At 40.9% G+C, this 20,889-nt stretch overlaps 1 protein-coding gene across 4 annotated transcripts in view; it reads left to right on the forward strand.

Moving 5' to 3' along the window:
- RSPRY1 (ring finger and SPRY domain containing 1) overlaps positions 1 to 20,889 on the forward strand; it is a 44,180-nt gene that overhangs the window by 17,504 nt on the left and 5,787 nt on the right. For all 4 annotated transcript variants that reach the window (XM_019666865.1, XM_019666863.1, XM_019666862.1 and 1 more), the window contains 9 exons: positions 887 to 1,013; positions 1,773 to 1,831; positions 3,720 to 3,786; positions 4,169 to 4,300; positions 5,679 to 5,794; positions 6,735 to 6,878; positions 12,786 to 12,897; positions 14,968 to 15,070; positions 15,417 to 15,569. In XM_019666865.1, the coding sequence (XP_019522410.1) occupies positions 887 to 1,013; positions 1,773 to 1,831; positions 3,720 to 3,786; positions 4,169 to 4,300; positions 5,679 to 5,794; positions 6,735 to 6,878; positions 12,786 to 12,897; positions 14,968 to 15,070; positions 15,417 to 15,569 (1,013 nt within the window). The remainder of the gene's footprint in view (positions 1 to 886; positions 1,014 to 1,772; positions 1,832 to 3,719; positions 3,787 to 4,168; positions 4,301 to 5,678; positions 5,795 to 6,734; positions 6,879 to 12,785; positions 12,898 to 14,967; positions 15,071 to 15,416; positions 15,570 to 20,889) is intronic.

A 20,889-nucleotide genomic window follows, 5' to 3' on the forward strand; every position in this document is an offset into this window, starting at 1 on the left:
ATAATTTCCTATAAAGCTTTAGTTTAAAATTTTAAAATGTTAAAAATTGAAGTATTTATATCTGAAATGTAATCTTTGTTTGGAAACTAGAAGAGCATGTTCAGTTGCTTGAGTGGATTTTCTTACGTTTCTCTAAACGATTTCCTCGTAACATAACATTTTAAAATATTTTCTATTAAGAGAAAAAACTATTATACTGAAAGCACTTGTGAGTCTTACTCAAACATTAAAGATTAGTATAACCTTGATTATCCCTTACATAGAACAAAAGTATCAACCTTTTCATTGCTTTATGGAACATTGTTTCATGTGCTATGGAATCTGTTTTGTAAAATTTTGGATTCTGGCATCTTTCATTGGTTTAAGCCTCAGACAGTTAGGCCCAACATGGAAAAACATGGACAGAAGGGAACAAGTCTTTGGCCTAGCCACTGATGAATTGACCTTTGCCTAGGCTTCTAAGAGGTTTCTGTTATAATTTGCCTTAAAACTCTGGTGATATTTGTTCTTGCTTGGTAAAAACATTTTTTAAAAGTAACTTTTTACTTCAACATCACTAGGCCCTATTGTTATAAATTATAGTAGCATTTGGGTAGATTTAGTCTACCCAAATGATTAATGATTTAATGATTCAAGAGTGTATAGCACATGTTTGACACAACTGGTGCATTTTGAATGAAATGGAATCTAGTAATTCATGTAAGAAAACTTTCAGGTTGATCAAATAATAGTTCCCATCAATAATGGTGTTATTGGGTACATTATATCATTTTTGTATGGTTATTTTGATTTAATTTAACACCTGATTATATCTTTTGTCTAAAAGAATTACCTTGGGGAAAAACCTGTGTTTTTATCAAATCCACTTGTTCATTTTTGTTTTTAGGATGCACTCCAGAAATTAACTGAAATTCTCAATTTAAATGGAGAAGTAGCTTGCCAGGACTCAGGTCACCCTGCCAAACACAGGAACACATCTGCTGTCCTAGGCTGCTTGGCCGAGAAACTAGCAGGTAACTTGGAAGCTCCACCAAGGAAGACCTTAAGTTGTTTGACATTAAGGGAAGGTTGCACTGCAGGCCTTTGACCTGCTGTACCAGAGAAGTGTCTCAAAAAAAGGGGGACAGGAATAACTGGGGAATAATTACTTAGAGGCCAAAGCTAAATCTAATTTAGCTTTGGGGATTTTTAGAGGGAAATTTAAAAGAAAAAGTTTTACTGATTTGCTTTAAAATTAAGAACAGGAGAAAAGGCTAAACTCAGTATAACAAATAAAGGTTATATATGTATATATACAATACACAAATACACACACACTTTATAAAATTTAGCTAGGTAATGGAGATACACAAGATAAGGGAAGAGGAAAAGAAACTTTAAATTGGAGCAATTCCTGAGAAGAGAAGCAGACATTTAACTTGTTTATGACTATTTTAGGAAAGCTAACGTTAAAGTGTAGGTGTATAGCTCAGCTAGTTATATGATGTATGGTAGAAGAAACAATGGATTAGAAATCAGAACACGTGGGTGCTGGTTCCAACTCCGCCATGTGCTCCCCAAGTGCCCTGGAGTAAGTCACTTCACTTGGAGGCTCAGTTACTCAACTGCAGAATGGGGATAGTACTATTCCGTGCCTCAGAGCGGGAGGCTTGAATAAGATGATATGTGGGAGAGTAGTTTGTAAAAGAGTTCTACCAAAATAATTTTAGTAGTTACTGATTAAAAATAATATGGCATATTTAATTATATCCAGTGTTTGTTGTATTCTCTAGGTCCTGCAAGCATAGGTTTACTTAGCCCAGGAATACTGGAATATTTGCTACAGTGTCTGGTAAGTGAGACATCAGAGCTAGTTATTTTTAGTCATCTAGAATTGTGCATATTTCTTAGATTGCCAGCTTAGTCACTGGCATGGAGAATGGAATCAGTTCTAAGTTTTATTTGCAGGTGTTTCCTGAGTGTTTATTCCCTCCTGTGTTATAAAAAAAAAAAAAAATGAGGGTGGGATAGGAATTTATTACAAGCAAAAACAGCTGAGTTGGTTTGGTTTTAAATTTAGTTATAAGAGAGCAGCTATGATTGGCTTTTGTGTGTGTGTCCTTAGAGTCTGCCAAATGGTAGTAGGGACCTCCCCAGTGTAAACAAAATTACATGGCATTCCAAGCCAGGAAACCATCAGGTCAGATTCCCATTGTTTATAAATCTCTACTCCTTCCCTCCCCTTCACTACTGCTCTTAAAGCTGTTGTTGAGGATTTGATGTATTGTCTGCAAAGCTTGTGGTTTGCTGCAGCTGTGCTGTCAGATCTCTCACACTGCTAGACTGCAGTCTTGACTGATCTGTGTTTTTAAAAGTTGTTTTTGCAGGCCTAGTGAGCATTGGCCTATTTCAAAATCTGAAAGACCTTTTTTTTCAGTGCCAGTATGAGATGTACTTAAAACACTTAATACTATGTTAAGAAGCACTCTGGGGATACAGAAGTAATATAGCATTCCTTTGACCTCAAGAAGTTTCCTGGTTGGTTGAGGGAATAAAACTACTCAGATAAGACAATAGCCTCCATTTTATGACAAGATGCAATCAAAGGCAAAATTACTTCTTTCCCACTAAGTGCCATGAGAGTTCTGAGAAGGCGATTGGGAGGTGGGAGATATGGGTGGTGAGAGATGCGACATTCTCAGGAGACCGACTTCTGGTGAAGGTGGGACCTCAGCTGGGTCACACCATACAGTTAGGATTTGATTGCGCACAGGGGAGGAAGAATGAGTTTTTCGGTTAAGGGCACATGACCAGCAGAACCTCAGAGGCAGACATGACTGTATTCCTGGCATATTACAGAGAGTTGTCTGGTCAGAAGATAGTGAACAGAGATAGGAAGATATAGATTGAGTAGCCAGGAAGGGAGGGCTTACGACCTGAAAAGCCAGACAGTGGGATTGAGAATGGACATGGTAGGAAGCAGGGTGCTGAACAGGCTTGGCAGCAGGGGAGCATGAAGGTTATAGGAGCTCTGCAGAACCTACTTGGGCACCAGGGAAGTGAGTGGAATCACGTGATGTTCTAGAGCTCCTTTGCAGGCTCTTAACATAGCTATGTGAAAGGATGGCTGTGAGATGTGATGTTAAGCCAGTAGACTTTTCTTTAAATATAAAACATGTGGCATGAACTTAAATATAACTGAAAGAGCTCACTTGTTGCTCTCTCCCACCTACCGTCAGCATTTGTGGAATTCCTTTCAGAGAACAGATTGAAAACTAAGCCATTAGTTGTTAACTTCATTATTATTTTGGAACATGACAGTGCTGAATTGTTCCTTTTAGGGTTGTGAATAAAAAGTCACTTTTTGCCACAATTCTAGGTTTCTGTTTGGCTTAACCGAATGTAAGAATCAGCTTTATTATATTTAACAAAGCCCTAATATAAATGTTACTAAGTAAAACAATAGTGCATTAACAAGATACTTTTGAAATTTCCACACCTATAAGTGAACCCAGTAACCTCAAGAAAATAACAAAAGATTTGAAGAGATTCTATCTTGTTTCTTCATTACTAACAATATTACCGAATGGATATTCAAGGACTTGAATGCATACAACTTTTCTGATTGCTCCAGCAAAAACTTGCCACATACTGGGTAAGACGAGGAAATTGATAACTTGCCGCCTCTGCAGGGAAATGATGCTTTTGTTTTTTGTTTTTTATCTTTTGTTGTCTTTCAGAAGTTACAGTCCCACCCCACAGTCATGCTTTTTGCACTTATCGCACTGGAAAAGTTTGCACAGACAAGTAGGTATAGTGACTTCTTGCGCTAATGATCTTATGTATCGGTTGTTAACAATCTTCCCTTTTCTTAGTTACTGGATGAGTCTATGCTTTGGACCCCATCAAACATGCATACATTCTGTGTTTGTCTGTGTAGACACCTCAAGGCCAATGAGATGTAACAGGGACAAAGGCAAGAGCTTTCTCACCTAAGAATCAAAACTTGGTGACTGTGTTTTTAGTGATGAGGTTGCTACTTTCTAGAAATTATTAGGATGGGCTATGTCATTACTCTAGTTCCAAGTTCTCTGATTACCTCTCCTCACTCATTTCCCCACCACTAATTTGCCCAGCAAATCATCTTACTCTTCCATGGTTAATTCAAGGTTTATGTCTTTCCAAACAGGTGAAAATAAATTGACTATCTCTGAATCCAGTATTAGTGACCGGCTTGTCACATTGGAGTCCTGGGCTGATGATCCTGATTATCTGAAACGACAAGTTGGTTTCTGTGCCCAGTGGAGCTTAGACAATCTCTGTGAGTAGGAGCTGCCCTTTATTAAATGCCTGTTTCCATTCCCAAACCCATTTCTTATGTAGGTTCACTGCTCTTCAGTTTTTTGTTTGTTTGTTTGTTTGTTTGTTTGTTTGTTTAAATTAAAGTTTATTGGGGTGACAATTGTTAGCAAAGTTACATAGATTTCAGATGTACAATTCTATATACAGCATCTCTATATCACATTGTGTGTTCACTAGTCTTCCGTTTGTAATAGTGTGTGTGAGTCTTTCCTTACAAGGTCTTCTACTGGTAGGTTGGCTGTATTCTAGCAGAAAAGCATTGTAGGGATCCTTCCAATGAACTATATGGAATGCTTCTAATTCCAGCACTCTCTTATTCAAAAGCTTTTACTGGTTTCTTGCTTCCTGCTGCATCAAGGCTGTTAATCAGATGGCACTGTCTAATCAACTCTTCCCCACGCAAACTGTGTCCTCACTGTCCTACAAGCAGGTCCCAACCACTCCTACCTCTGGGCCTGGGCCCCTCATTTGGAATTCCCTCTCTCTACTCTTCTCCCTGTTCCAGCTTAGCGCTTCAAAACCCAAGTCACGTCTTGCCTACACAATGAGGGTTGCTCCTGACTTTTCTCTTTTTCTCCTCCAAGGACTGCTAGAACTAAAACTATACCACTATATCCTCACTCCCCATCCACAGTTAGCACTGTGCTAAAGCACAGTTGGATGTGTAACCCCCTGCTCCTGCTGCAGCTGGGGAGTGCTTAGTGTACAGCCTGTGTAGTGCCAGGGAAAGAGTCATTCTGAAAAAGTACAATTCAGATTTGTTGCATGCAAAATACAGGCAGACCTCTTTCCTTTTTTTTTTTTTTACATATTGAAAGTAGACCCTCTACCAGCCAAAGATTATGACTCAGTGAAGACTGACAATGATTAGCATTTTTTAGCAATAAAGTATTTTTTAATTAAGGTTGTACATTGTTTTTTTATTTTTTTGTACATTGTTTTTTAGACACAATACTATTGTCCACTTAAGAGACTACAGCATAGTGTAAACATAATTTTTAAATACACTGGAAAACCCAAAAAAAATCACGTGACTCACTTCATTGAAGTATGTATTGGCTTTATTGCGGTGATCGGCAACCAAACCCGCAGTATCTCTGAGGGGTGCCTGTAATGAATACAGGGAACGAAAGCATAAACATAGCAGTGCTGCCTGGCCTCGCATTTGTTTGATTAATCTTCATGTGGTAGTGGAGCAGAAAGCCAGGGTTGGACATCCACCAGTTCTGCCATGTATGAGCCCCTCTGCTTCTTGATGAGAACGGCAGCTCGCCATCATACTAGCTTTTTTTCCACAACAGCCTGCCTGAGAAACATGACCACTTTTTCTCTTGCAGTTTTAAAAGAAGGCAGGCAGCTGACCTATGAGAAAGTGGACTTGAATAGCATTAGGGCCATGCTGAACAGCAATGATGTCAGCGAGTACCTGAAGATCTCGCCTCATGGCTTGGAGGTAAAGCTTCTGCAGATGGACCATTCCGGGGGAAACTCTTGTTCTCATTTTCATGCCCTGCTTCTGAACAAAAGCAATTTCTTACAGAGTCAGTGGAAGTTTATTACATTTTCAAAGCGCAGTTAGAGGTGGGAGAGAGGGCGTTCAGGATATTATCTACCCCTTTACATCCCACATAATGCTGTACATAAAGAAAGCACTATAATATTTATTAACTGTTTGGTTTAAATATGTCTGTTTTTAATCTCTGCCATTTTATTCAGCTAAAGGTAAAAAGACTAGTGTTTCTAAAAGCAGCCCTTCCTTTTTTTAATCCCCTCATAGCCAACTGTATTCAGTCTAGTGCTCTCCCTTCTCCCTGTATGTTGGAAATGCTGCTGGTTTTGTGGTGCAGGTTGATGAGAGAGCTGCTTATATACAAGAAGGTACCATAAGGCACCAGACATGTCAAGATCAAAGAGCTGTTTGAAGAATGGCTGCAGACAGCTCTTTGATCTTACATTGCCAAATGCTTCATGTAGTTTTCTGCTTTCAATTATTTTTACGTACTGCATCTTATACCCTTTAATATCCTTCTCTCCCTCCACCATAACAAGTACAGGTTAAGGCAATGTTTATGCATTTGTAAAAGATTGTACTATGAGAGCAAAGCTCTGTAAATAGGTATTTAAAAGTGAAGCCAGTAGCCTTCACTAATTTTTACTGCAGCCATCTTTGAAGTCTTCCAATCCTGTTAGAACTCCCTGGAAATAAAGCTATAAAATGGAATGTACTTCATTAAGTGTTGTACTTTTTGTTACTGAGGGTGCACAGAGAAGGAAACAGTAGTCTACTAGAAGCTTTTCACAAGGAAAAATACAGTGAACCTTCTGGGCAGTCAGCAATCCTTGGTGGTCTTCAGGCATTAATGGTGGACTGCCACGCTCTTTGGTTTTGCCAGGCTCGCTGTGATGCCTCCTCTTTTGAAAGTGTGCGTTGCACCTTTTGTGTGGATGCTGGGGTGTGGTACTACGAAGTAACAGTGGTCACTTCTGGCGTCATGCAGATCGGCTGGGCCACACGAGACAGCAAATTTCTCAATCATGTGAGTACCCTGGAGAACTGTGCCAGTGGGGGCAACAGCAGTTTTTTGGTGAGTGGGTGGAGGATATTTGCATATTTTTCAGATAGGTTTGCACAATAACCAGTTCTTGGGCTGAATCACATGGGTGCCAAATCTCTAACAGTGGCTTGCTAAACTGATTCAGAAATAGGAAAACACAAGTCAACTTAATTGCCCCTCAGCTTTTTTTCCCTCAGGTTTGAAGTTCACGTTAATTTTCCACCTAGAGGTTGGATTTGTCCTTTTGTTATTGTAGGTTCTGCTCTGGCCCCACCCACATCTTTGGCTCAGTTTTTATATTGGGACCAGTGATAAATTTCACTTTGCACTTAAGCTTTAAGAATGTTGTAGGAAATTTTATTCCCTTCATTAAATATGAAATGTTGGCTTGACTTGTCTTACTTGACTTTTATCTTGTAATTAGTAGGCACTTTTGTTTTCAATATCTAGTATTTATCTTTTGTTATAGAAAGAGGTAATATAGAAGGGAGGATAAAGCCATTAGAGGAAGCAGGATTGGGCTACCACTACCCAAGTGGGAGAGGCTGGAGTTCCCCCCTTTCCTACAAATGTTGATTTCTTGTCATTTTATACCCAAATGCCCAACCCAGTAGGCTTTCTCCTGTTAATCAAATTATAAGCTGTTTGGAATTAATCCAGCTTTGCAGGACTATTTTGTGGACATATGATTTATTTTTACCCTTTAAGCTGGGAAAAACCCCTTGGATTATTTTGTTAACCTAAATAAGTCTCCCATCCCGTGTGTAAGGTCCTGGGATGGGTTTTAGAAGGGATCCAGCAAAATCAAACTAAACTTGCCTGCCATAAGCATAGTTTCTAAAGAGCCCTTCCAGAAAGGCTATACAGCATCCCAGAATTGTTCATGGCATTTGACTAAACTCCTTGCTGAAGAGAGAAATTGCAGGAAGAGGGCCAGTGGAGAGGACAGGTCTGGATTCTTGTCCATGGTGGAGAACTAGACCCCAGTCTGCCGTTGGATTTTGTTGGGAACCTTCCCTAAAATAGAACCTCCTAGTCAACCAAGTCTCAATTAAAACCTGGAATTGGGGGGGTTTTGTGGCACTATGTAGTCAGAAGTAAGCAGGTCTGGAGAACAATGCCAGTTAGTCTCTTAGTGCCCAACATGGGCCCTGATTTAAAGCAGGTAGTATCAGTTACACTGCCAGCCTGCCCCAAATGATGTCCTTAAGATGATTTTTTAGGACTTAAAAAAAATATATCAATTTCCAGAGCATCTTCATTTTAGAGTATGTCATCTGATTCTCACAACAATTTTTACTTTCACAGTTTCCATTTCACAAATGAGAAAACTGAGACAGAGTATGACATTAACTAGGACGAGAATCCAGTCCCCTTCTTATCCTAGTTGTTTTCTTTGCATTTGAAAATGGGGAGAATCTCAAAGAATTAGCTAATTTTCTCATTGCAGAAAAATTATTTCAAAGAAGAAATGCAGATTCCTCTAGGGAGGAAGCTTTAGTATAAAATTCGTCTCTCCTCGTTGGGCAGCAAACACACCATAAATCTAGGTGTAGTGTATCTGAGAATGAATATTGCAAGTATTTTTTTAAATGACCAGTGAAGCTAGATTATGTTATCAGTGTATGAAGCCCATTTCTGCCATGTAGTTGCAGAAACTTTGGCTCTTTAAATTAAGAGCCTTAAAATGCTGTTTTCCTACCCTTCAACTTGCTTGATAGACTGTTAACTTCTTTCTTTAAAAAACAAAAACAAAATATTTTTCTCTGATCCAAGTATTGGTCGATTCCCTGTTAGAAATTGATAAAGTTGATAGATCTTTTCCCAAATGTAGGATTTTAATGTTGTTGTCATACTTACAACTTTGCTTCAAATGGGCATTGTTCTGGTGATTGAGAATCTTTTTGCCTGTACAGACAAGTGTGCTTTTCTGGAATGAGTCATTCCTAGGATACACCCCAGTTTCTGAAGTTTGAAGTCTGTCCATAATGCTGCTTATTTTAACTCTTACAGCTTGGGACTCAGTTTTGAAAGGTTGACCAAAGTGTTGGGCTCAGAGATAGATCATTAAAATGAGAAGCTTGAGGATAGTTCTTGATCAGGTCACATACAGAACAGTTTGTTTTGTTGTGTTGTATATTTTTTTATGTGGGGTTGAGAGTAACGAGTCTCTATGGGTGCATCTTGACTTATTTAAAATGTCTCTTGGGCTGGCCAAGTGGCTCAATTGGTTAAGAGCTCGCTCAAGAGTTTGAGCTCTGAGCAACAGCGGTTCGATTCCCGGGCCAAGCTGAGCTTCTGCTGAGCTGCCAACAGGTGGCAAGATGGCTCAGCTAAAAAAATAAAAATAAAAAATAAAAAAGTCTCTTGCCTTTTCATGAGCATTTACCATACGGCAGATCTTTCCATTACTTATCTGAAATCTTTTTGAGAGTTTGGGAAGGTATTATTCTCCCATTTAAAGATGAGGAGAATGAGGTTCAGAGAAATTAATTAGAAACTTGCCCAAAATCACTTACCCTCTGAGTGCTAGAGAAGTGAGCCCATGCTCCTTTGCCTGTTGAAGCCTCTTGGCTTGGAGAAAATTACTGTTATCTTAAATAGAAGAGGAATGAATGGGAAGCCTATTGGGGCCTCGCAGACGATTAAGGGGTTTGAGAACTAAACAGGCTCCAAGGCAACATACAAGGCTAAGAGACAGGAATTACAGGGCTAGCCAAGTGGTGCGCTGGTTAAGAGTTGGCTTGGGGGGCCGGCAGAGTGGCACGTTGGTTAAGAGCTGGCTTGGGACGCCAGAGGGCCCCGGTTCAGATCCCACATATGAGGGCCAGTGACACTGCCCTCTACAGCTAAGATGCTGAACAACAGCTCAACCTGGAACTGGGCTGCCGTGAGTCGCCGGCGATGGCGTAGGCTGCAGCCCCTGCTGCAGTGGGTTGCCATGGGCTACCGTGTGTAGCCAGTAGCCAGCATGAGTGGCCAGCAGCCGCAGTGAGCGGCTGTCCAGAAGCCGGCGACTGATCTGCCTCGCCCGGGAAGAGCGCAATGATGGTGCCAACTTGGGCCAGTGAAGCAACGTCCTCCACAACTAGACTGAAGAACAAAAAGGACAGCAACTTGTCTGTTCCCCCACCCCAATTCCCCAGCGCTGTTCCTATCCCCCAATTCCCCAATAAAATCTTTAAAAAAAAAAAAAAAGAGTTGGCTTCGGATGTCAGCTCTGAGCATCAGGACCCCGGTTCAGATCCCACATGAGGGCCAGTAACGCTGCACCCTCTATAGCTAAGATGGTGAATAACAGCTCGACCTGGAGCTGGGCTGCCGTGAGTCGCTGGCAACGGAGTAGGCTGTAGTGGGGCTGGCAGGCAGCTGGCGTGAGCTTTTGTGAGCTGCCGTGAACAGCTGTCTAGTGGCTGGCAAGCAACTGCCTCACCTGGGAAAAGCACAATGGTAATAACCAACATGGGCCAGTGAAGCGACATCCTCCATAACTAGACAGAAGAACAAAAGGACAGCAACTTGTCTGTTCCCCTCCCCCAATTCCCCAATAAAATCTTTAAAAAAAAAAACAGAGACAGGAATTACAACAGCCAGTGTTTTAAGGGCCAGGATGCCCACATTTTGCAACAAATCAATTCTAACCACCCCCCACATGAGGTCATTCACACCACACCAGATGTCTGATGGGAGAATGCACTTGGCCAAGCCTAGGTCACATCTTATCCCTCTACCTCCAGAGCAGGAGGCAGGACACTGTATCTTCATTACATTCTCCATAACAGGAAGGGGTTGGGATGCTGGACAGCAGAAAAAAGGATGGTGTCCATCATGCATGGAAGGATTCAGAATATTTCCCGAATGACAAGCTATGGATAAACTTTCCTTTGTTTGTTTTAGTAATGTTTCCATTACTAAAATATACGTGACCAGAAGCAGGCAGAACAAAATTATCACCCCAAGTACCAAGTTAGCTACCCTATTCTCATTTATCTGTCTAAGCCAGTGGAAACCATAGTTAGTCCTGCTGGGAATGTTTTCAGGTTGAAAGAGAGTGTACATCTCGATTGCTCTCTGAGATATAAACTCAAAGGGATTTTTTTTTTCCTTAAAGATTTTATTGGGGAATTGGAGGGAACAACACTGGGGAATCGGGGAAGGGGAACAGACAAGTTGCTTTTCTTTTATTCTTCAGTTGTGGAGGGCACTGCTTCACTGGCCCATGTTGGTATTGTGATCATTGCACTCTTCCCGGCTGAAGCAGATCAGTCGCCGGCCATTGGACAGCAGCTCACAGCAGCTGCCAGCCACTCACGGTAGCTTACAGCAGCCCACTTCAGCCCCACTGCAGCATACACCAGCCCAGCTCTAGGTCGAGCTGTTGTTCACCATCTTAGCTGTAGAGGGCGCAGCATCACTGGCCCATGTGGGATCCGAACCGGTGGCCCTGCTGCTCAGCTCTCACACTCCCAAGCCAGCTCTTAACCAATGAGCCACTCGGCCGGCCCTCAAAGCGATCTTTAAAGTGCATCTCTGCTTGGTATAGGTGCCTACTTAGCCTGTAGAAGTTGATCTGTGGTTAAAATTATTAGAGTTCCCCCTTAGTCTCACAGTGCTACTCTTGTGAAATTCACCTAGGCAGACGACATTGCATGGTAAAGTCTGCTCTTAACAACTCTTGGTGACTAGGAATCTTGTAGGAATTTCTTTCAAGTGTTCTGTTGGGGACTTCCTAGGCCATTAGAAAGTTAAGATAGGAAAGAATTGCTTGCCTTTTGCCTGTGCCTCAACACCCATAAAAATTGTTCAGGCTTTGAAAGGGATAGATAAAAAGGTGTTCTTTATAGTAGCCTGCTGACTTTCTTCTCTGCCTAAAGGCAGTTAGATGCAAGTTCATTTAACTCTTGAATAGTCTGAATAGTGAATTCAAAACAGCTAATTCAGAAGCTTCACTTTGGAGAACACTCATCTGAATTCAGTATATTGCAGTATGTTGTAGTCCAACTAGTCAAGGAGTATGTTAGAGCCTTTTTCAGTCAGCCTCCTCACTGCATTATCCCATAGAATAAGTAGATCATCACCAGGACCTGAGATCTTACTTGGATTTGACCCGCATTTTCAGTCCCTTTCTCCATTAGAATCTTTCATCCTTGACCCTTAAAGATAGCAGCTATCTGATTTGTATGCTTCCTCTATTTTATTTATTATTATTAATTATTTGTTAATTATTCTTTATTTTTTTATTCTATTTTTTATAAGCACTCAAAATAATTTCTAAAGATCGAATCCACCCTTTTATTTTAACAATAAAATAATTGAGATAGTTAAAAGGTAGTAAGTAATAAGCTGTCAAGGACCTGCACGTTGCTCAAATTGAGCTGATCTCAAAATAGCGTTAGCTGATTTTCCACTATAACCTTTCTCTTGTCTCCAGTTTTGAAGTCTGTGAGCATGTGGGTGTTTTGAATTCTGCTTAGATGTAAGAAGGGTGTTTGCCCAGCAGCAGTGAAGTGGAAAGCACACCAGTCTTGGAATCAGAGGATCCAAACGTGACTCTTAGTAATGTGCCCTTGGGCAAGCTGGTTGACCTCTCTGAGCCTTTATTTCTTCTTAAAATGGAGCATAACGCCACCAACCTCAAGGTGGTTAATGAGGATTAAATGAAGTAACAAATATGGAACTTGGTAAATATTTGCTGGCAAAGTCATTGTCTATTCACCTGGAACCCAGGCCTCTAGGTCAGAATTTTGGTACCTTCCAAGAACCATAGGCTCTCCCTTCATCCAGAAAGCTTAAAATTCCAGCTACCAGGTTAATGGTTAAAAAAGACACACTCTCTTTTCCCAGAACACAGCAGGTTTTGCTAAAATTCTGGGCCCTGTCTCCCTCCAGGAAGGCTATGGCATTGGGGACGATGAATACTCCTGTGCATACGATGGGTGCCGGCAGCTCATCTGGTACAACGCCAGAAGCAAGCCTCACATACACCCGTGCTGGAAAGAAGGTATTCATTCCTCTCCATCATGAATTTATCGGCTAGGTGAAGACATTAGGTTATTATGAAGCATCTATTATGTTAGGTCTTAAAATGTTTTAATGGAAGAATATGAAAAGGATTAGCCTTGGTATCCCCTGCCATGGATGTGAGTGGTGTTCACCTGGTAAGTTCACTTCTAGTGGAGCCCTTCTTTCAGCAAAAACATCTCAGGAGTATAAAATTCTTAATTTAGTGGGAACGATAATTGTAAGATTAATGTGAGTTCTAGTTTCTGCTCTGGGTATATGTTTTGAATCATAGCAGCCATGGAGATATTGAAATACTGACATTGTAATGCAAGTTAAATGAGGATGTTTTCAGAGACCAGATGGCTGTGGAATAGGCACTATTCAGTATTCACATTCTGGCACCCCTAGAGCAGCTATTAAGGGTGACTTGAGCGAGCACTTGTGGCCACAAACACATCTGCCCAGCCTCCATTCTCCAGACATCAGACTCAGGATGCTGTAGGGAGCACAGGCTACCAGCACACTCAATCGTGGCTCTAGGATTTTTTGCAGGAATATATCTTAGCAACAGCATGCTCTTCTTCACCCCATTCAATTTTTGTTCCATCCAATTTGCAGTATCCAAGACCTTAGACCCATGAAAACATTTATTAATGAAAGATTCAAGCAGCAAAGTTACAACCACACCATTGATTTGTAACACTGAAGGATTTAAGGTTATTGAGTCTTTTTATCCCCAGCTAAATACAGTGAAAACAGGCCTTCCCTGCACAGCACCATTGCATGGAGGCTGGTATTCTCAGGAGCCATGTGGGCCCTTCACCCCCTTGTTCTGAAGACATAGGGTCGTATTTAGGGGATGAAGCCTTTGAAAGATTTTATTCCCAGCATTGGAGCTAAATAAGGCATATAGTCCAGCTCCTTCTCCAAGCCTTCTATCTCTGTTTCCTTCCTGCCCCAGTCAGCATTATAGATGTAAAGTGAATTTTCAGGCATGCTGAGAGAACAGGAATTTGACCACTGCCGTGCAGGGACAGCTCCACTTAATTAACTAAATTGATAGTGTGGGAAAGGAAAAACCTTAAAAGCCAACATAAGCCTTTATTTTAATGGCTTGCAGGTTTTTAAAGGAACATAAAGCTTCATTTAACAGTATAGGATAGATGCACTGTCTGCAAAAACTGTCTAGTTTGTATTTTTAAATAGTTTTAAAAATGATTAGTAATATGTTTATTATAAAAATTTGGAAAATGGGGAAAGCAAAATGAAACTAAAATCTCCATCCAGAGATTTTTTTTAAAAAAACATTTAAAATTTTGTATATACATTCCTTATTGTTATACTTAATATACCTTAAACAGCTTTACAGGTTATTAAATAACATTTTAATGGCTTTTTAAATATTATATAATCGTACTATATTAATCAGTACCTCAAGGTTAGATACATTTTTCCTTTTTAAATTATTATAAAAAATAATATAAACCATTCTGGATTTCCTCAGGATGAGTGCTTAGAAGTGAAACTCTCTGGCAAGGGGGATAAAGAATTTCATTTTTGAAATTCCTTTGCTATATATTACCAGATTTTCCTCCACCAGCAATGAGTGTCCATTTTTCTTGACATCGCTGTGTAATTTCCCGTGTTTATCTTGAACAATTTAAAAAGCAAAAACTTGATGAGAAGCTGAATGCTTTTTTTTTTTTTTTTAATGTTTTTGGGCAGTTGTTAGGGAATTTTAAATCTCACCCAAGAGGCAGAGAAGCACATGATTTTGATCTTATTTCACTGATCCCAAAATGCACATTTGTAGCATCTTTGAAATTGAGATGCATCTTACAATGGATGGCTTGTCACAGAACAATCGGCAGCATTTTCTTCTGAATGGTACACTAAGTAACTGCTGTGGAGGGGGTCAGATCAGTTGCAGAAAAAGCAAGCAAGATGGATATGTTGACTATGGCTACAGATGCAAACTCAACACAGTGTCATTAAAACCCTTGGGACACTTGGCAGAACCCTGGTAGTGTACACCCTTATCCTAACAGTGTTTTGCTTTATCTTGTAGGAGATACAGTAGGATTTCTGTTAGACTTGAACGAAAAGCAGATGATCTTCTTCTTAAATGGCAACCAGCTGCCTCCTGAAAAGCAAGTCTTTTCATCCACTATGTAAGTAGCTTTTCCCAGACAAAAATTCGAGGAGATGCATGGAATGCAGTTTTACTTTTCTCCAAAAAAAAAAATTCGTCCATTTATGTGGTCACTTGAGATGAGAAATCATTTTATTTCAAGTAATTGGGGACCCATTGGTCGTACCTAAAGCTATCTCACAGTTTTCACCTGGGAAGGCGAAAGCAGGAGGCTGGTTCACAGGCCTCTCTCGGTTAGTAAGCCGACCCTGTCACTCTTCTTGTCTGCTAGGCTGTGATTCATTACGAGTCTTAAAACCACTTTACGTATGAGCTTTACTTTGTTTTTATGAGTTCTCTTGACCTCTGTACGTTTTTATCTGTAGATCTGGATTTTTTGCTGCAGCTAGTTTCATGTCATATCAACAATGTGAGTTCAATTTTGGAGCAAAACCATTCAAATATCCACCGTCTATGAAATTTAGCACTTTTAATGATTACGCCTTCCTAACAGCTGAAGAGAAAATCATTCTGCCAAGGTAAGGAATCTGCGTGGGCTATCTCATACTTTCATGCATCTCATGAGAAATTAAAGTTTCTAAGAGACGTTTTTCAACTTTATACAAATAATTCTGAAAACCTGAGTAAAGTAGTGACTTCCTAAGAAATATAAATTACTAGAACACATCCCAGAAGAGATACAAATGAACAGTTGTTATAAAGTTAATTGAAAAACATTAAGAGCTATGTTCCCAAAAAGCATCAGACCCAGGTCGTTTCACAGGCGACCTTCACCATATCTTTACGTGACAGATAGCTTCATTGCTATTTAAAATGTTACAGAACCCAGAAAGAAAGAGCACTTCCAGATAATTTTTATGAGCTAAATAAATAACATCCAATTTGAAAATCAGACAACATAACACATGCACATACACCAAAAAAAACCCGACTAACTTCACTTGAATGCCAGTGTAAAAATCCTAAATATTAGGAAATCAAGTGCATCTTTTAACAAACTTGGGTTTATTGAAACAGACTTCTCGTTGGGTTTTAGCTGCATGGCAAAGATGCCCACACTGTACTATGACCACTAGGAGGACAGTGAATGCCATCTTGGATAAAATGTCACAGCTGTTATTTGCCCAAAACTGTGATTGGCATTAATTGTCTCATTGGATGAATGCCTCCTTTTCTTCCTTGTGAGATGAACATAGTCTGTTCCTTAAGCTGGGAAAGACTCCAGCTGCTTCCTGGTAATTACTTCAAGTTGAAGCTTGTTTCACAATATCAGGCAAAGTTTATTATTTTTTACCAGAGCAGCTTCCTGGACCTGTGTGAGGAAGGGGATTTTTGTTACTAATGCCACATGTGTTTTGTCAATAACAGTCTCAGCACTGAAGGAGACCATACTGGCCATGGCAGAGCCAGTATTGGGCCTTTCTGCCCCTAAGGGACTCCTATAACATAACATAATCCTAGCTCCTGTTTTGGCTCAAAAAACAGGTCTGTAAACAGCCCTCTGGGCTGTGCTTCACCTTAGACTCAGTGCCTAAAGGCTTAAGAGTGGCTCAGCAGTGTCTGAATGAACTAGAAAATGTCACATAGTGACAGCAGCATCGGCTGCACCAGCAGAACCTCCAGAATATCCCAAGAACAAAAGGGCTGCTTACATCCCAACTCAGGGACCTGAGGTTCATTCCTAGAACTTCCCTTCGGTTGTCTTAGTGCCTGACAGAGATCCTTAACTTTAAACTCCTCTTGGTGAAAGTCTGAAGTAACAGCACTTCTCATCTGTCATACCCCATTACTTTTTTATTTAGCCTATCTTCTTGAATGCAGTGCATAAATAAGTCTGCCTTCTCACATACATCCTGAAAGGTATGGCCGATCCATCTAAGAGTTCCCCCTGGAGGCTGGCCTAAGTTACATCTGCTTCAGCATTTACTTAACCGCCCCTGCAGAATTAAATGTTGCAAAAGTCAGATGGCAGCAGGTATCCACTATCGGCAAGTCTCCTTTTATGGGCAGCTTCTAGATTCTCCCTTGGTACCACATCAATTCAGCACTGAAAGTGCAGCCTGCCTTGAATAAAAACAGCGGAGTTAAAAACTAGAGCAGTCCTATGCTGCACTAGACTTTGTCTCTGACAGTGACATCAAGATAGGAATTGTTGGAGGCTAACCGAGTGGCCTCCTTAATGCCAACCTCCTACTAGTACATTCCAATCACAATTAATTACAAATTGTGGCATTAAGTGTTAAGGTGCCCAAGACCATTTTCTATGCCTTTAATAGTTTCAGCCCGTGTTCCAAAAGCTTATATTCAGGGATACTTTTTAAATCATTGGAATAGTATTCCTTCCTGGCTTCAGAGTAGGAGATCATGGCCGTCAGTACCTGGGATTTTGTAGATTGTTCTTTATTGTGTATACCCTCTGACTCTAATTCCTCTCCTTTCGTTCATTCTGTTTTTCTTCTTCTTAACCTTTTTAGTATGGCTTTAGTATCACAAACTTCAAATACACATAAAAGAAAAAAGAATAGGATAGCGAAGTATCATGTACCCACCTCTCAGCTACAGTAGTCATCCACTTGCGGCCACCTGCTTTCTCCTCCAGCCTTCCTGGAGTCCATCCATTATCATTCCAGATTCTCGGGCCATAATTCTAGAGTATCCTTGACACCTTACTTCTGCCATTCCCATATCCGATCCCTCAGCAAATCCTGTGGGCTGTGTCTTCAGATTGTATCCCAAATCCAACTGCTTTCTTATCATCCCTTCTGCTACCACGATGGTCCAAGCCTCCATAATTTCCCACCTGGATTATGTTTGCCCTGCCCTCTAGTCTCCCTGTTCCTGCCTTGACCCCCTTCAGTCTATTCAACACAGCCTTCAGAATGATTTTGTTACAACTTAGATCAGATCATGTGCTTCTCTGTTCAGAATACTTAATGGCTTCCCATTTCACTTAAGGTAAAATCTTAAAACCCTTACGGTGACCTACCGTGCCCTACATGATTTGTCCCCTCCGTTCCAATATTTCTTTGACTGCATCTCCTACCCGCTCCCATTTGTTCATGTTCCTTCTTCAGCCACCCTGGCCTCCTTGCTGCTTCTAAAACATACCATAGTTTTAAACTTTTAAATATTTAAAACATACTAAGGTCTATTGTAGCCTCAGGGCCTTTGCACTTGCTCTTCCTGCAACTAGAAGGTCCTATGTGTATTTTTCAAAAATACCAAGCAATAACTCAATTCTGACTCTTATCTACCTGGAGATAGCATCAGATCCCACAATTTAAGGGCTCCGTCATACAAGACTGCCCTACTCCCCCACTTTAAATGCCAGTCAAAAGTTCAGGTTGTTACCTGTGCTTCCGACCGACCAGCTGTAAATAGGTTCCCAGGACCCCCTCCTACTGATCAATTAATTTGCTAGAGCAGCTTACAGAACTCAGGAAAAATTTACTTAGTACATTACTGGTTTATTATAAAAAGGATATAACAGGAACAGCCTAGGGCAAGGTATAGAGAAAGGGCACAGAGCTCCCATGCCCTCATAGTCATGGGCATGATTGATTAAATCATTGGCGATTGGTGATTGAAGTCAATCTCTAACCCCTCTCCCCTTTAGTCAGAGGATGGGGCTAAAAGTTTCCAAGCTCTTATTACAAGGTTGGTTCCCCAGGCAGCCAGCCCCCTTAGCTTACCTAGGGACTTTTCTAAAGTAACCTCAGTAACCTATAAAAAGAGACCTTTTTCTTAGGAAGTTTCAAGGGTTTTAGGAACCCTGTGCCAGGAATGAGGATGAAGACCAAATATATATATTTCTTATTATAAATCATAATATCATAAATGCAACAAAAATTGTGATATAACCTTTTAAAAAATTAAAGTCGTGTTCTTTTGACCTTCATTCAACAAGAAACTATTAGCCTCACATTAAGAGGATAATTTAGCAGAAGCAATGGCTTGAAAGAGGGAGGAATTTTAAATAAAAGAAATTAATTCCTAAATAAATAAAATCACACTATCACAAATGGTCTCTCTCCAGATATCCGCAAGGCTCACTGCTTTACTCTCTTCATGTCTTGATCTAAATGTCACCTTAATGAGACCTTCCCTTGTGGCCATGTGTAAAAGTGTAACTCCCTGCCTCTCACATATACCCTCCTTGTCCTCCCTGCTTTATTTTTCGTCATGCTACTGCTTGTCAGCGTTTAACAGTCTGTATATTTCACTTTTTTATCTGGTTTATTGTCTGTCTCCCCCCACTGGAGTGTAAGCTCTCTGAGATACTTTTTTAGTCCCCTCTTCACTGCTGAATCACCAGGGTTTGGAACAGTGCCTGGCACACAGGGAGGCCTTACGTGCTTGAATGAATGCTTTGTGTTTCTCTTGCCCATGCGTCAAGGCTGTCCCTTCAGCAGTGCCGTTCTGCCTCTACTTTTACATTCCCAACTGAGTGAAAGTACAGGGCAGGGATTCTAGCATGAGGTGCCTGGACGTCCAGGGAGTCTACGATGGGCACCTTGAAATTGTATAAAAACTTGTATATGTGTATTTTCCTTGGGAAAGGCCATATGCTTTTTTTTTTTTTTTTTAAGATTTTTTTTTTATTGGGGAATTGGGGGGATGGGAACAGTGCTGGGGAATTGGGGGAAGGGGAACAGACAAGTTGCTGTCGTTTTGTTCTTCAATCTAGTTGTGGAGGACGTTGCTTCACTGGCCCAAGTTGGCACCATCATTGCGCTCTTCTCTAATGAGGCAGATCAGTCGCCGGCTTCTGGACGGCCGCTCACTGCGGCTGCTGGCCGCTCACGCTGGCTGCTGGCTACACACGGTAGCCCATGGCAACCCACTGCCACAGGGATTGCAGCCTACGCCGTCGCCGGCGACTCATGGCAGCCCAGCTCCAGGTTGAGCTGTCATTCAGCATCTTAGCTGTGGAGGGCAGTGTCACTGGCCCTCACATGTGGGATCCGAACCGGGGCCCTCTGGCATCCCAAGCGAGTTCTTAACCATCGCGCCACTCGGCCGGCCCAGGCCATATGCTTTTCATCAAACTTTCAGAGATGTGTGACTTAAAATGTTAAAATTTTGCTGGTAAAGAGCATTGACCTTAGAACTAAAAGATTTGAATTTGATTCATGAATCTGTTTACTGTGTGTGGCCTTATGCAAATCATTTCCTTCAACTATTTGTACAATGGGAATGACCATGCCTCCTTCATTCCAAAGGGAATCCAGTGATTTCAGACCTTTGTAAGAGTGAAATGAGATGTCATGTGTGAAAACTACTGAATAAAACAAGGAATGGGATACACAGTATGCAAGAACGTCCAAACATATAGAAAGATTTTATATTAGAGTTTATTTGAGCCAAACTGAGGACATGCCTGGAAGCAAGATCTCAACTGAATGAGAAAATGCTCCATAGAATGGCAGTTTTGCAGCTCTTTTTATGCATTTAGAATCAAAGGAGAGAAGTAATGAAGGTACATGAAATCTATTGGTGGTAGATTTATTAAGGAGGCTGAAATAAGCAAAAGAGGGGGATTTTCTAGGATTGGTGGGTGCAGAATAGTTAACATTTAACTTTTACAGTAAATAAAGATGGTATGTGGGCAACAAGATAACGATGAGGAGTTCCAGGTGCTCTACCCAGTGCCTCCCAGGGTTTATGCCTCCCAGGGATTTGGCATTTCAAAGGTTGTTATCCTAGATACCTAAGATCAGTGGACAGGGCTGCTTAAGGTAAAGGAAGCTATGGGCCTGGGAAGTGACTACCCACCATGACCTGCCCAGTTAGGAATTTATGATCAGACCAGCCTGTGTGGTTACTTTTGTCACTGAG

The sequence above is a fragment of the Hipposideros armiger genome, unplaced genomic scaffold (genome assembly GCF_001890085.2).
Source record: "Hipposideros armiger isolate ML-2016 unplaced genomic scaffold, ASM189008v1 scaffold_479, whole genome shotgun sequence".
Lineage (NCBI taxonomy): Eukaryota > Metazoa > Chordata > Mammalia > Chiroptera > Hipposideridae > Hipposideros > Hipposideros armiger.